The sequence below is a fragment of the Salmo salar genome, chromosome 11 (genome assembly GCF_965601325.2).
Source record: "Salmo salar chromosome 11, fSalSal1, whole genome shotgun sequence".
Lineage (NCBI taxonomy): Eukaryota > Metazoa > Chordata > Actinopteri > Salmoniformes > Salmonidae > Salmo > Salmo salar.
Window position 1 is genome coordinate 3,806,701 of NC_138301.1, and position 13,285 is coordinate 3,819,985.

General features: G+C 43.4%; 1 protein-coding gene across 1 annotated transcript in view; it reads right to left on the bottom strand.

The window, feature by feature from the left end:
* Positions 1–6,356: 6,356 nt before the first annotated feature.
* LOC145858954 (uncharacterized) overlaps positions 6,357–13,285 on the bottom strand; it is a 31,559-nt gene continuing 24,630 nt past the window's right edge. Inside the window, exon 3 of the mRNA XM_082957614.1 lies at positions 6,357–6,430. Coding sequence (XP_082813740.1) covers positions 6,357–6,430 — 74 coding nt within the window. The remainder of the gene's footprint in view (positions 6,431–13,285) is intronic.

Genomic DNA, 13,285 nt, shown 5'->3' on the forward strand with positions numbered 1-13,285 from the left:
GATTATTGGCAGAATTCAACTTGTGTGGTGAGTTCAAGAGCCCAGTGCATTGTATGTTTCCTGTAATATTCTTGTCTGTTTGGAAGGCAAAATCCCCAGTCATGTCAGAAGAGTGGGTGGCACATAGCCTGGTCCCAGATCTCTTTGTGCTGTAGCCAACTCCTATGGTTGTTGGCAGCGGTTTAGTTGAGGGTAAACACAGGTAACTCTATTTATGCACCTTTTTTATTTTGCGCAAGCATTTACCTTGCCTGGCTACACATACACATCGCTCCAGCCGTACACCCCGCCCACTAACATTTCTTCTCCACGATCAGTCTGGATTTGCTTCCTCCCCGATGATTTCTCGAATGCGAACACATTAAAACTGTTCTGACTGATTCCAGAAACCGATGGGTTGGACCAGTGTGGTCTACACGACTCATGAATCCCATTTTTTTCGATCAATAGAGCAGAGGAATTAAATTCAGGATGAGTCATCCAGGCAAACGTTTACCCTCTTATTGCGGGAAGATGCATTGAAAATATAGGGAGCGTTACATTATTCACCGTGAATGGGGATTAGCATTTACCCACTGATCTTTACCACTACATCATTAGTTGTTGTAGATGGCAAGTCAGCACAAACAGATCTGGGACCAGGCTAGGTGGTATATGTCCTCAGGAGGAGAACTCAGAAGAGAGGGATTCCAAACTTTAAGTAAAATTTCACCCTTTTGCAACATCAAATTTTAATAACAATTTACTAAAACACAAATGTACAAAAAATGTGCCTGCTCATAGTTGTTTAAAATCACATGATGCACACTAGATGATGTCATTAGTGACATCGGAAACACTTACAGTACATTCAGAAAGTATTCACACCCTTTGACCTTTTCCACATTTTGTTGTGTTACAGCCTGAATTCAACATGGATTAAATTGTGATTTTGTGTCACTGGTGTAAACACAATACCCCATAATGTCAAAGTGGAATTATGTTTGTCAATTCTTTTTACAAAATTTAAACCACTTTGTTATGTCAAGCCTAAATTCAGGAGTGACTAAATAATTTGCTTAACAAGTCACATAATAAGCTGCATGGAATACAAAAATTGTGCTTAACATGATGTTTGAGTGACTACCACATCTTTATACTCTACACATACAATTATCTGTAAGGTCCCAGAGTCGAGGAGTGAATTTCAAACACAGATTCAACCATAAAGACCAGGGAGGTTTTCTAATGCCTCGCAAAGAATTTGGTAGATGGGTAAAAAAACAACAGACATTTAATATCTGACATTAAATATACACCAAGTCACTACAATGATACAGGCATCTTTCCTATCTCACTTGCCAGAGAGGAAGGAAAGCCCTCAGGGATTTCACCATGTGTAATGGCTGTTGAAGGGAGTAGACCAAGGCACGTGGTTAGTGCTCATCTGGTATTTATTAAACTGCGAACACTATAAACAAAGAAAAAAAAACGACAGCCCACAGTTCTGTCAGGTTAGACAACTAAACAGAAATTAACCACCCACAAAACCCAAAGGAAAACAGGCTACCTAAGTATGGCTCCCAATCAGCGACAACGATGTACAGCTGTCCCTGATTGAGAGCCATACCAGGCCAAAACAAAGAAATACAAAACATAGAAAAAAGGACATAGAATGCCCACCCTAGTCACACCCTGGCCTAACCAAAATAGAGAATAAAACCCTCTCTATGGCCAGGGCGTGACACCATTAGGCCTATGGTGACTTTAAAATAGTTACAGAATTGAATGGCTTTGATAGGAGAAAGCTGAGGATGGATCAACAACATTGTAATTACTCCACAATACTAACATAATTGACAGAGTGAAAGAAGGAAGCCTTTACAAAATAAAAATATTCCAAAACATGCATCATGTTTGCAAGGCACTAAAGTAATTCTGCAAACATTTTGACAAAGTAATGAATTTTTTGTCCTGAATACAAACTGTGGGGCAGAGCAACATAACACATTACTGAGTACCACTGTCCATACTTTCAAGCATAGTGGTGGCTGCATCAAGTTTATTGGTATGCTTGTAATAGTTAAAGACTGGGGAGTTTTTCAGAATAAAAAATAAGCAGAAGGGAGCTAAGCAGAGTCTGTTCAGTCTGCTTTCCACCAGACAGTTGGAGATTAATTCACCTTTCAGCAGGACAATAACCTAAAACACAAGGCCAAATATACACCAGAGTTGCTTACAAAGACGACATTGAGTGATCCTGAGTGGCCTAGTTACAGTTTTGACTTAAAACGGTTTGAAAATGACTGTCTAGCAATGATCAACAACCAACTTGACAGAGCTTTAAGAATTTCTTAAAGAATACTGTCCAAATATTGTACAATCCAGGTGTGCAAATCTCTTAACGACTTACCCAGAAAGACTCACAGCTGTAATCGCTGCCAAAGGTGCTTCAACAAAGTATTGAATCAGGGGTGTGAATATTTATGTAAATGAGATATTTAGGTATTTCATTTTCACTAAATAAATACAAAATAATCTAAAAACATGTTTTCACTTTGTCATGGGTATTGTGTGTAAGATGGGAGAGAAAATAAATAAATGTAATCCATTCTGATTTCAGGCTAACACAACAAAATATGGAATATGTCAAAGGGTATGAATACATTTTGAAGTCACTGTATCTTCTATCCATTTGACTACAAAATGTAGAAACCCATACACATCACATAGACATGTTAATGTTAGAGTAGGGCTGGAGATGATGAATTTGAGGTTGGAAAAGAGTGGAATTTCCCTTCCACTTTCTCTTATGGCTTGGAATCATGGAATGCATCCCAATAATACGTCCTTTCTCCCAAAGAGCGCACTTGTTCACCACTACCCACAAATCTAAACACATTGAATTGGTGGACGCATGGGCTAGCAGGAGTTTCCACCATATTTAGTAAGGGTTTCAGGCTTGTTTCTTGAAAAATGAACAAGTAGCTGTAGTTTATCCAAGGTGTTCTCATCAGGACAGGGAGACTTTTGGCGCACTCTTTGTTATTTTCCTTTCTATTGAACACCGTTCTTTCCGTCTGAAATATTATCGTTTATTTACATATTAGGGTACCTGAGGATTGATTAGAAACATTGTTTGACTTGTTTGGACGAAGTTTACCGGTAGGTTTTTGGATCCCTTTCTATGCATGTTGAAGGAGTGGATTACTGAAATCAATGGCTCCAACTAAACTGACTCTTTGGATATAAAGAAGGACTTTATCAAACAAAACGAACATTCATTGTGTAGCTGGGACCCTTGGGATTGTAAACAGAGGAAGATCTTCAAAGGTAAGTGATTTACTTTATCGCTATTTATGATTTTTGTGAAGCCGGTGCTGGTTGAAAAAGTATTTTGATGTGGGGCGCTGTCCTCAGATAATCGCATGGTATGCTTTCGCCGTAAAGCCTTTTTCAAATATGACAACGCGGTTGGATTAACAAGAAGTTAAGCTTTTAAATTATGTAAGACACTTGTGTGTTCATGAATGTTTAATATTACAATTTTGTAATTTGAATTTGGCGCGCTCCAGCTTCACCGGTTGTTGTCGATTTTGATCCCGCTAGCGGGATCCAATCCCTAAGAGGTTTTTAACCAACAGTGCAGTTCAAGAAAAAGAGTTAAGAAATTATTTTCCAACTAAAATAAAAAATTATAAAAAGTAACACAATAAAATAACAATAACGAGGCTACATGCAGGGGGTACCGGTACTGAGTCAGTGTGCGGGGGTACAGGTTAGTTGAGGTAATTTGTACATGTAGGTAGGGGTGAAGTGACTATGCATATATAACAAACAGCGAGTAGCAGCAGTGTACAAAACAAATGGAGGGGGGGTGTCAATGTAAATAGTCCGGTGGCCATTTGATTAATTGTTCAGCATTCTTATGGCTTGGGGGTAGAAGCTGTTAAGGAGCCTTTTGGTCAAGGGCAGTAACTAGAGGGGATTGCGTTGTCCCTTTTGACACAGTAAAATTGGCCTTCTCTGTTAGAGCTACAATATACTGGAATGCAATGCCCATGGACTTGAGAAGCTGCACTGATTATCTTATTTTTAAATTTATATTGAAACATGGCTCAAATCTATCTAAACATGTACACATGAGTTCTCTGTGGTTCCTCATATGTAAGATGACAGTTGATGATAGTGTTGTTGTTATAATTATATATTATTGGATGTAATGTATTTGTATTGTTTAGTGAGTATTTGTATTGTGCGCAAAGGCCCTTACGAGTGGAAATTAGCTTTTGGCTAACCCCAGCACATTAACATGGATGTTGCATTATTGTAATATTGATTAATGTGCATTGTCCCTATAAATAAATTAATTAATCTGGTGGTTAGTGGGGAGTTGTAATCTGTAAATTACCTCATTGACCCTCCTGAGGACCTTTAAACGCCCCCACAAAACCGGGGACTCTCCTGGTGGAGAGATGCGATCACCAGGATGGAACAAGGGAGCCTCACTGCGGTGGCAATCCGCCTGCTCTTTCTGACGGCAGATGGCTTGAGTAATATGCACATGGATACAATTTCTGTGAATTACCTTGATGTTGGGATGGGACAGCCCCCACACCTACTGCTGAAGCATCCATCTCCACCACGAAGGGCAGCATAGGATCTGGATGTTTAAGTAAAGGGGCGGAGGTGGAATGACCCTTCAGCAGGCTCATCCATCATGACTTCTTGCGGGCTGATCTGGTAACCGAAAAAGGAGACCTCCTCCTGATGGAATTGGCACTTCACCTTGATGTACAGGTCGTTGGCCAGGAGACGTTCCAGGACTACCCGGACGTGAGCGATGTGCTCCTCCAAGGTAGCCGAGTAGACCATGATGTCGTTGATATACACGACCACCTGGCGTCCAATCATGTCATGGAACACCTCATTGGCGAATGCCTGGAACACAGACTGAGCATTGGCTAATCCAAAAGGCATCACCAAATACTCGTAGTGACCAGACATCGTGCTGAATGCCGTCTTTCATTCATCCCCCTCCCAGATGCGGATCAAATTGCAGGCACTCTGCAGGTCCCAAAAACCGGGCCCGCTGAGTTGTTCAAACGCGGCCGGCACCAATGGGAGAGGGTAGCGGTACTTCGTTGTGATGGAATTCAGATTTCTGTATTTGATGCACTGGTGCAACCCTGTCAGAGAGCCTCCTGGATGTACTCCCCCATAGCCTTCGTGTCAACCACCGACAGAGGGTAGATGCGGCCGCGCGGAGGTGCAGAGCCTGTAAGCAGGTCGATGGCACAGTCACAATGAGGAGGGAGACAGGTGGCGCAGGTCTTAGAAAAAACCTCCCGAAGATGTTGGTATACCTCTGGGATGTTGGGCTGAAGGGCAACCACAGGACTCTAAACCAACGTGGAACCACAGGGAAAGGGTAAGCTGGTCTTCCGGCATTCGGGTGCCCAGTCGGTGATTTTCATCCTCGGCCATGAGACGTTGAAGCCATGGGAGGCCGAGGTTGATCTTGTGTACGGGTTCACTGATGAGGTAGGGAAGGCTTTCTTGATGTATGGATTCCACGGTGACGATGAGTGGTGCTGTGATGTATGTGATTGTCCCGGATCCCAGGGGTTGACTATCCAGTGCTTGAACCGGACAAGGAGAGGAGAGCGGGTATGAGGTGATGTTAAGGGAGGAGGCGAGGGTCTGGTCAATAAAATTCCCGTTGCACCGGAGTCCACTAGAGCTTTAGAAACAAAACATGAAGGACAGCCAGCCAGTGAAATCATTACTAGGAAAGGTTTGGTGGAAAGTGATAATGATGGCATACTCAAACCTAACCCACGTGGCTGTCCCTCTGTTTCTGTGGATCCCCAGTTAGAACGTAATGGACACTGTTGAAGCTGGTACCCCTCCTGTCCACAATAAGGACAGAGCCCCAGCTGTCTACAACAGCATCACTCAGCCGCGGAGAGACGTGTGGCTCCAACCTCCATGGGTTCAGGCTCTGACTCAGAATGATCAACGGAGGAGGGAGAGAGGCGATGGGGGAACTGACGCTCCCGAAGAAGGTTATCCAGACAGATGGTCATCACGATGAGGGTGTCCAAAGATAGGTTGTCGTCTCAGAACGCCAACTCCATCTGGACCTCTTCGCACAATCCTCTTCTGAATAGGGTGCGGACCTCCGGCTCATTCCATCCACTGGATGCTGCCACTGTCCGAAAGATGAGTGCGTACTCCGCCGTGATCTGGCCATCCTGCCATAGTTGGAGTAAACACTCACCCCCCTCTCTGCCCTCTGCTGGATGGTCGAAGATCCCCCTGAACCCCTCATAAGAACCCAGCTCTTTCTCTCCTCTCTCCCAGACAGCCGTGGCTCACTCCAACGCCGGTCTAGTCAGCAGAGAAATAACCATGGCAAGCTTGGACCTCTCGATGGTGGGGCTCTCATCTGATGAGCAAAATAGAGGGAGCACTGGAGTAGGAAGCCACAGCATTTCAATGGAGTCCTGTCATATTTGTCCAGGAGGGACAATCGGGCATCGCTGACCAGGACGGACTGCTGGATGGGCTGGGATACTGGCTTGCTGGATCGACTTGTGTTAGAGAATCCTCTGCTGTCTGAATATGATGGCCCCTAAATAACACGGATGACCTCATCCATAGCCGTCCCCAAATGAGCCAGCTATAAATATAGTAGGTGTCCTTGTTCGCCGACTATCCAGGGAGATGTCTTAGTTAACTGCTGCTTCCATTTCCTGAGGTACTATTCTGTAATGTAGATGCAGGGAGTCAGGAAGCAGGTGCAGTTAGTGAGTTTAATAAAAATAATGAACATGGAGCGATACAAAACAAGAGAAGCGTCTCACATAGAAACATAACCAATACTACCTGATGACTGATAACAAAAGAGTGCTATATAAAGGGTAAGTAATCAAGGGAGTAATGAAGTCCAGGTGTGACTGATGATGAGATGTGTGTGTAATGATGGTTGCCAGGTGTGTGTAAAGATGGATTGCCAGGACCGTTGTTTAGTAGACCGGTGACAGTAACCATTGAATCATTTTTCAAGGAATTTGATATATGGAAAGCATATTTCACTTAACTGTGTCAGATAAGCCACATGCTACCGTGTGAATAGAGCTACTGTAGCCTATCTGGGCAGGCCGCAAACCTGAGTTCTCAACTTTACCATTTTTTTATGATGGCCAATTAGGAATGGATTACACATGTTAAGGTACTTCTTTATGACTAACACACAGTTAACAAATCATGATTTCCTCCATGACTGAGTACAAAGCTGGGGCAGAATGAAGATTTATGCCAACGCATCGGCTATATTTCATAATGACCGCCGAGGCACAATAACTCTGATTTAGTTCCCCTCTAAATCAGAGAATGAATGCTGTGAGATCACTTATCACACCACGTATCCATCTCCCCTTGCAAACAAGCTGCCGAATAAGCACAATAAGTGCTAAGTGGTGCTAAACCCAAAGAGTCACTGATTTGTTGTTTTGGCAGCCTGTGCCGAGGAAAGTCATAATGAATGAGAGCGGGAGAAGGAAAGCACAGCAGGGGAGAGCAGGGGAAAGGATCACAGCTATTATCTCAAATTATCATTAGCATCTGCTTGGTAAGAATAGTGCCCCTCATCAGTGTAGTTCCTTTCATTTTGATCATTGCGGATGATGCGGGTGTCTTGGTATGTGTGTGTGAATGGGGAGGGTGGGCTAATGAAAGGGCTGAGGCTTTCTTGTATGAAGTAGATACCGTAAAAGTTGAGAGAGCAGGTATTACACTTACTGGGCCATGGAATTGATACAAAAGATGGTGTCTACAATTTAATCTGGGCTACTGTGTTTTCAAAACAGTGAGCTGTATGTCAATCCTGATGACAGAGTCACTCAACAAACAGTGATGATGGCCTAACAGCCAAAGCATTTGTAGAGTTGTTGCCTCTCTATCTATACCACATTTGATAGTATGTGTACACAAGTAGCCTTGAGCTGGAATAACGAGTGCCAATCAGAGATGCATTGGGTCCCTTTTTTACAGTCTTTGGTATGATTCAGCTGGGGATCAAACTCCCAACCTTTTAATCTCAGGGCAGACACTCTAACTATAAGACCACTATATTGATGTATACAACATGCCATAATGTAAAACTGAAGTTCACAAACAGTGGTTTTATGGTGTCATGATTCTATCACAGATGTAGATAGATCTAATAATATTACTTAAAAAAGCTTACCATGGTTATATTGCACCCAAATGAGGGGACTATGTGTGGACTTGGAATCGTCTTTCCGAATTATCCAGTTTTTTTATTGACGTACCAAGACCCAAATACACAACTGAAGAGGAATACAACGGAAAAAGACAAAATGAAGTCAATTAATACAATAGATAGTCCATGCCTGAGATACATGGTACTTTACAGACTGTCAAAACACACTATATGGAGAGTCGAGGAGACTGAGTTGTTAGTTGTGTTTGCGCTATCAGGGTTCATCCATGATGTCACCTGGTCTGAGACCTAGAAGTAGTTGTTTCCCTTGCTCCATTTGTGGAAAATAATAATGGTTGGGAACAGAAGATTGCTGCTTAAAGCCCAGTGAAGGGCAGATATAATTGACACTTTTACACCTGTACATGTCATATGACTTTACAGGAATGATTGGGCTGGGAGAGGACAAGAGTGTAGTTAGGGGGTGAGTTTAGAGTGATTAGAAAGCCCCCACTGAACTTGAGGTGAAGAGACCATCCAAGGGCATAAGACAATGAGAGATTGTATGCCAATCAAAGCAAGAGATTGGAAAAGTGTAATGCAGCCTCAATCTGTATACACCCTGACTATCAGATTCTGAGGACTTGATCTTCTCCCTCAAGATGCCAGAGCTGGGGGACTTTCTTACAGGCAGCAAGAAGATGCTATATGCCGTGGTAGTTAAATCTCACCGAATGTCTATAGTCTTTCTAATGACGGTGATCAGGCCTCACCAGAAAGAGGTCAGAGGTCATAAACACCGTTAAGTGGGGTGGCAGGTTAGAGCGTTGGACTAGTAACCGAAAGGTTGCAAGATTGAAACCCCGAGCTGACAAGGTAAAAATTTGTCGTTCTGCCCCTGAACAAGGCAGTTAACATCTTACATCTAGATGTTCCGCTAGCGGAACACCTCGCCAATATCCAATCATAGGGCGTGGCGCGAATTACAAACTCCTCAAAAATACAAAAACCTCAATTTTTCAAACATATGATTATTTTACACCATTTTAAAGACAAGACTCTCCTTTATCTAACCACATTGTCCGATTTCAAAAAGGCTTTACAACGAAAGCAAAACATTAGATTATGTCAGGAGAGTACCCAGCCAGAAATAATCACACACCCATTTTGCTAGCTAGCATATAATGTCACAAAAACCAAAACCACAGCTAAATGCAGCACTAACCTTTGATGATCTTCATCAGATGACACTCCTAGGACATTATGTTATACAAAACATGCATGTTTTGTTCAATCGAGTTCATATTTATATCAAAAACCAGCTTTTTACATTAGCATGTGACGTTCAGAACTAGCATACCCACCGAAACTTCCGGTGAATTTACTAAATTACTCACGATAAACGTTCACAAAAAACATAACAATTATTTTAAGAATTATAGATACAGAACTCCTTTATGCAATCTCTATGTCAGATTTTAAAATAGCTTTTCGGTGAAAGCACATTTTGCAATATTCTGAGTAGATAGCCCGGCCATCATGACTAGCTATTTTGACACCCACCAAGTTTGGCACTCACCAAACTCAGATTTACTATAAGAAAAATTGGATTACCTTTGCTGTTCTTCGTCAGAATGCACTCCCAGGACTTCTACTTCAACACCCAATGTTGGTTTGGTTCCAAATAATCCATAGTTATATCCAAATAGCTGCGTTCAAGACACTATCCGAAGGGTGATGCGCCGGCGCCTATCGTGACAAAAAATGTCAAAATATTCCATTACCATACTTCGAAGCATGTCAAACGCTGTTTAAAATCAATTTTTATGCGATTTTTCTCGTAAAATAGCAATAAAATTCCAACCGGGAGACGTTGTTTTCGTTCAAACACTGAAAATAGAAAATGGAGTCTTCACATGCACGCGCGCACCAGTGTCATTGTTCTCAGAACAACCACTTTCCAAAAGTCCTACTGTTTTTCGCCCAGGGACTGCAGAGTTATCATTCCCCGTTCTGGCGCCTTCTGAGAGCCTATGGGAGCCTTAGAAAATGTCACGTTACAGCAGAGATCCTCTATTATTCGATAAAGAGGCTACAGAAGGCCAAGAAATGGTCAGACAGGGCACTTCCCATATAGAATCTTCTCAGGTTTTGGCCTGCCATATGAGTTCTGTTATACTCACAGACACCATTCAAACACTTTTAGAAACTTTAGGGTGTTTTCTATCCAAATCAAATAATTATATGCATATTCTAGTTTCTGGGCAGGAGTAATAACCAGATTAAATCGAGAACGTTTTTTATCCGTCCGTGAAAATACTGCCCCCTATCTTGTATTCGGCGAATGTGACAAATACAATTTGATTTGATTGGATTCATACTGAGGAACTATGGATGCTGTAGGGACTATGCCGCTATTTGGACCATAGATACTATGGATGCTGTAGGAACTGTGACGCTATAGGGACTATTGAAGCTCAGGGGCTATAGATACTGTAGAGACTATAGAGGAACCATTGAAGATGCATATGACGTGGAAGAAGGCTAGAGCTAGTCTTAGAGAGAAGACTAGAGTGAGGGCAAGTAACGGTACAATGCCCCCAATGACATCTGTCTGTGACTATAGTACAGACCACATAGATAACTCCCAGAAATGCTTCATATATATATATGTATATATTCTCAACGGTTCCTCTATAATCTCTACAGTATCTATAGTCCCTGAGCATCAATAGTCCCAATAGCGGCATAGTCCCTACAGCATCCATAGTTCCTCAGTATGAATACAATCAAATCAAATTTTATTTGTCACATTCGCCGAATACAAGAGGTGTAGACCTTACAGTGAAATGCTTACTTACAAGCCCTTAAGTCTTTATTGAAGATGAGCTAAACTACTTCTATGCTCGCTTCGAGGCAAATAACACTGAAACATGCATGAGAGCACCAGCTGTTCCGGAAGACTGTGTGATCGCACTCTCCAAAGACAATGTGAGTAAGACCTTTAAACAGGTCAACATTCTCAAGGCCGCAGGGCCAGACGGATTACCAGGACGTGTACTGCGAGCATCCGCTGACCAACTGACAAGTGTCTTCACTGACATTTTCAACCTCTCCCTGTCCGAGTCTGTAATACCAACATGTTTTAAGCAGACCACCATAGTGCCTGTGCCCAAGAATACTAAGATAACCTGCCTAAATGACTACGACCTGTAGCAATCACATCTGTAGCCATGAAGTGCTTTGAAAGGCTGGTCATGGCTCACATCAACACCATTATCCCAGAAACTCTAGACTACTCCAATTTGCATACCGCCCCAACAGATCCACATATGATGCAATCTCTATTGCACTCCACACTGCCCTTTCACACCTGGACAAAAGGAACACCTATGTGAGATTGCTATTCATTAACAACAGCTCAGCGTTCAACACCATAGTGCCCTCAAAGCTCATCAATAAGCTAAGGACCCTGGGACTAAACACCTCCCTCTGCAAGTGGATCCTGGACTTCCTGACGGTACACCCCCAGGTGGTAAGGGTAGGTAACAACACATCCGCCATGCTGATCCTCAACACAGGGGCCCCTTAGGTGTGTGTGCTCAGTCGTCCCCCCCCCCCCCCCCCCGTACTCCTTGTTCACTCATGACTGCACGGCCAGGCACGACTCCAACACCATCATTAAGTTTGCCAATGATACAACAGTGGTAGGCCTGATTACCGACAACAATGAGACAGTCTATAGGGAGAATGCCAGGACAACAATCTCTCCCTCAACGTGATCAAGACAAAGGAGATGATTGTGGACTTCAGGAAAAAGAGGACTGAGCACGCCCCATTCTCATTCGACGGGGCTGCAGTGGAGCAGGTTGAGAGCTTCAAGTTCCTTGGTGTCCACATTACAACAAACTAACATGGTCCAAGCACACCGAGACAGTCGTGAAGAGGGCATGACAAAACCAATTGCCCCTCAGGAGACTGAAAAGATCCGGCATGGGTCCTCAAACCAAAAAAGGTTTTAAATTCTCTAGTAATACCAATATGGGAGACTATCTAATGCTTCTCAAAGATGCCCTCTGGTGGGCAAACTAGCACTAACTTGCATTAACGTAAAAAATGGCTGACAATTAAATAACGTGCCATAGAATGATGCAGCAGCCCGCAAGGTGTGCTGCAGTATGACGCAACTTTTAAAGGCGGAACCACTGTATGTACATGTAGGTAGCGTTATTAAAGTGATTATGCATAGATGACGACAGAGAATAGCAGTGGTGTAAACAGGGGGAGAGGGGGGGCAATGCATATAGTCTGGGTAGACATTTGACTAGATGTTTAGGAGTCTTATGGCTTGGGGAAGAAACTGTTTAGAAGCCACTTGGGCCTAGACTTGGCGCTCTGGTACCCCTTGCCATGCGGTAGCAGAGAGAACAGTCTATGACTAGAGTGGCTGGAGTCTTTGACAATTTTTAGGGCCTTCCTCTGACACCATCTGGTATAGAGGTCCTGGATGGCAGGAAGCTTGGCCCCAGTGATGTACTGGGCCTTTCGCACTACCCTCTGTAGTGCCTTGCGGTCGGAGGCCGAGCAGTTGCCATACCAGGCAGTGATGTAATCAGTCAGGATGCTCTCGATGGTGCAGCTGTAGAACCTTTTGAGGAGTGGGAGGCCCCGGTGCACAACTGAGCAAGAGGACAAATACAATAGAGTGTCTAGTTTGAGAAACAGACGCCTCACAAGTCCTCAACTGGCAGCTTCATTAAACAGTACCCTCAAAACACGAGTCGCAAAGTCAACAGTCTGTTTCTCAAACTAGACCCGCCATGTATGTTCCAGAGCTCACAGGTGTGCCTGGCATGGAATGTGACTCCATCTCTCTTTCAACGCGTCATTCTCCACCTGACTCTCCGCCAATGCCGCCTGACTCTCCACAAATGCCGCCTGACTAGGCCGCTAATGAGGAATGACTCTCTGCCAATGCCACCTGGCTCTGGCACAATACATCCCCTTTCGCCCGTATCTCTGCCTTCAGAGAATGTTTCTCTTTCTGATGGTCTGCCTTCAATGTCTCGAACTCGG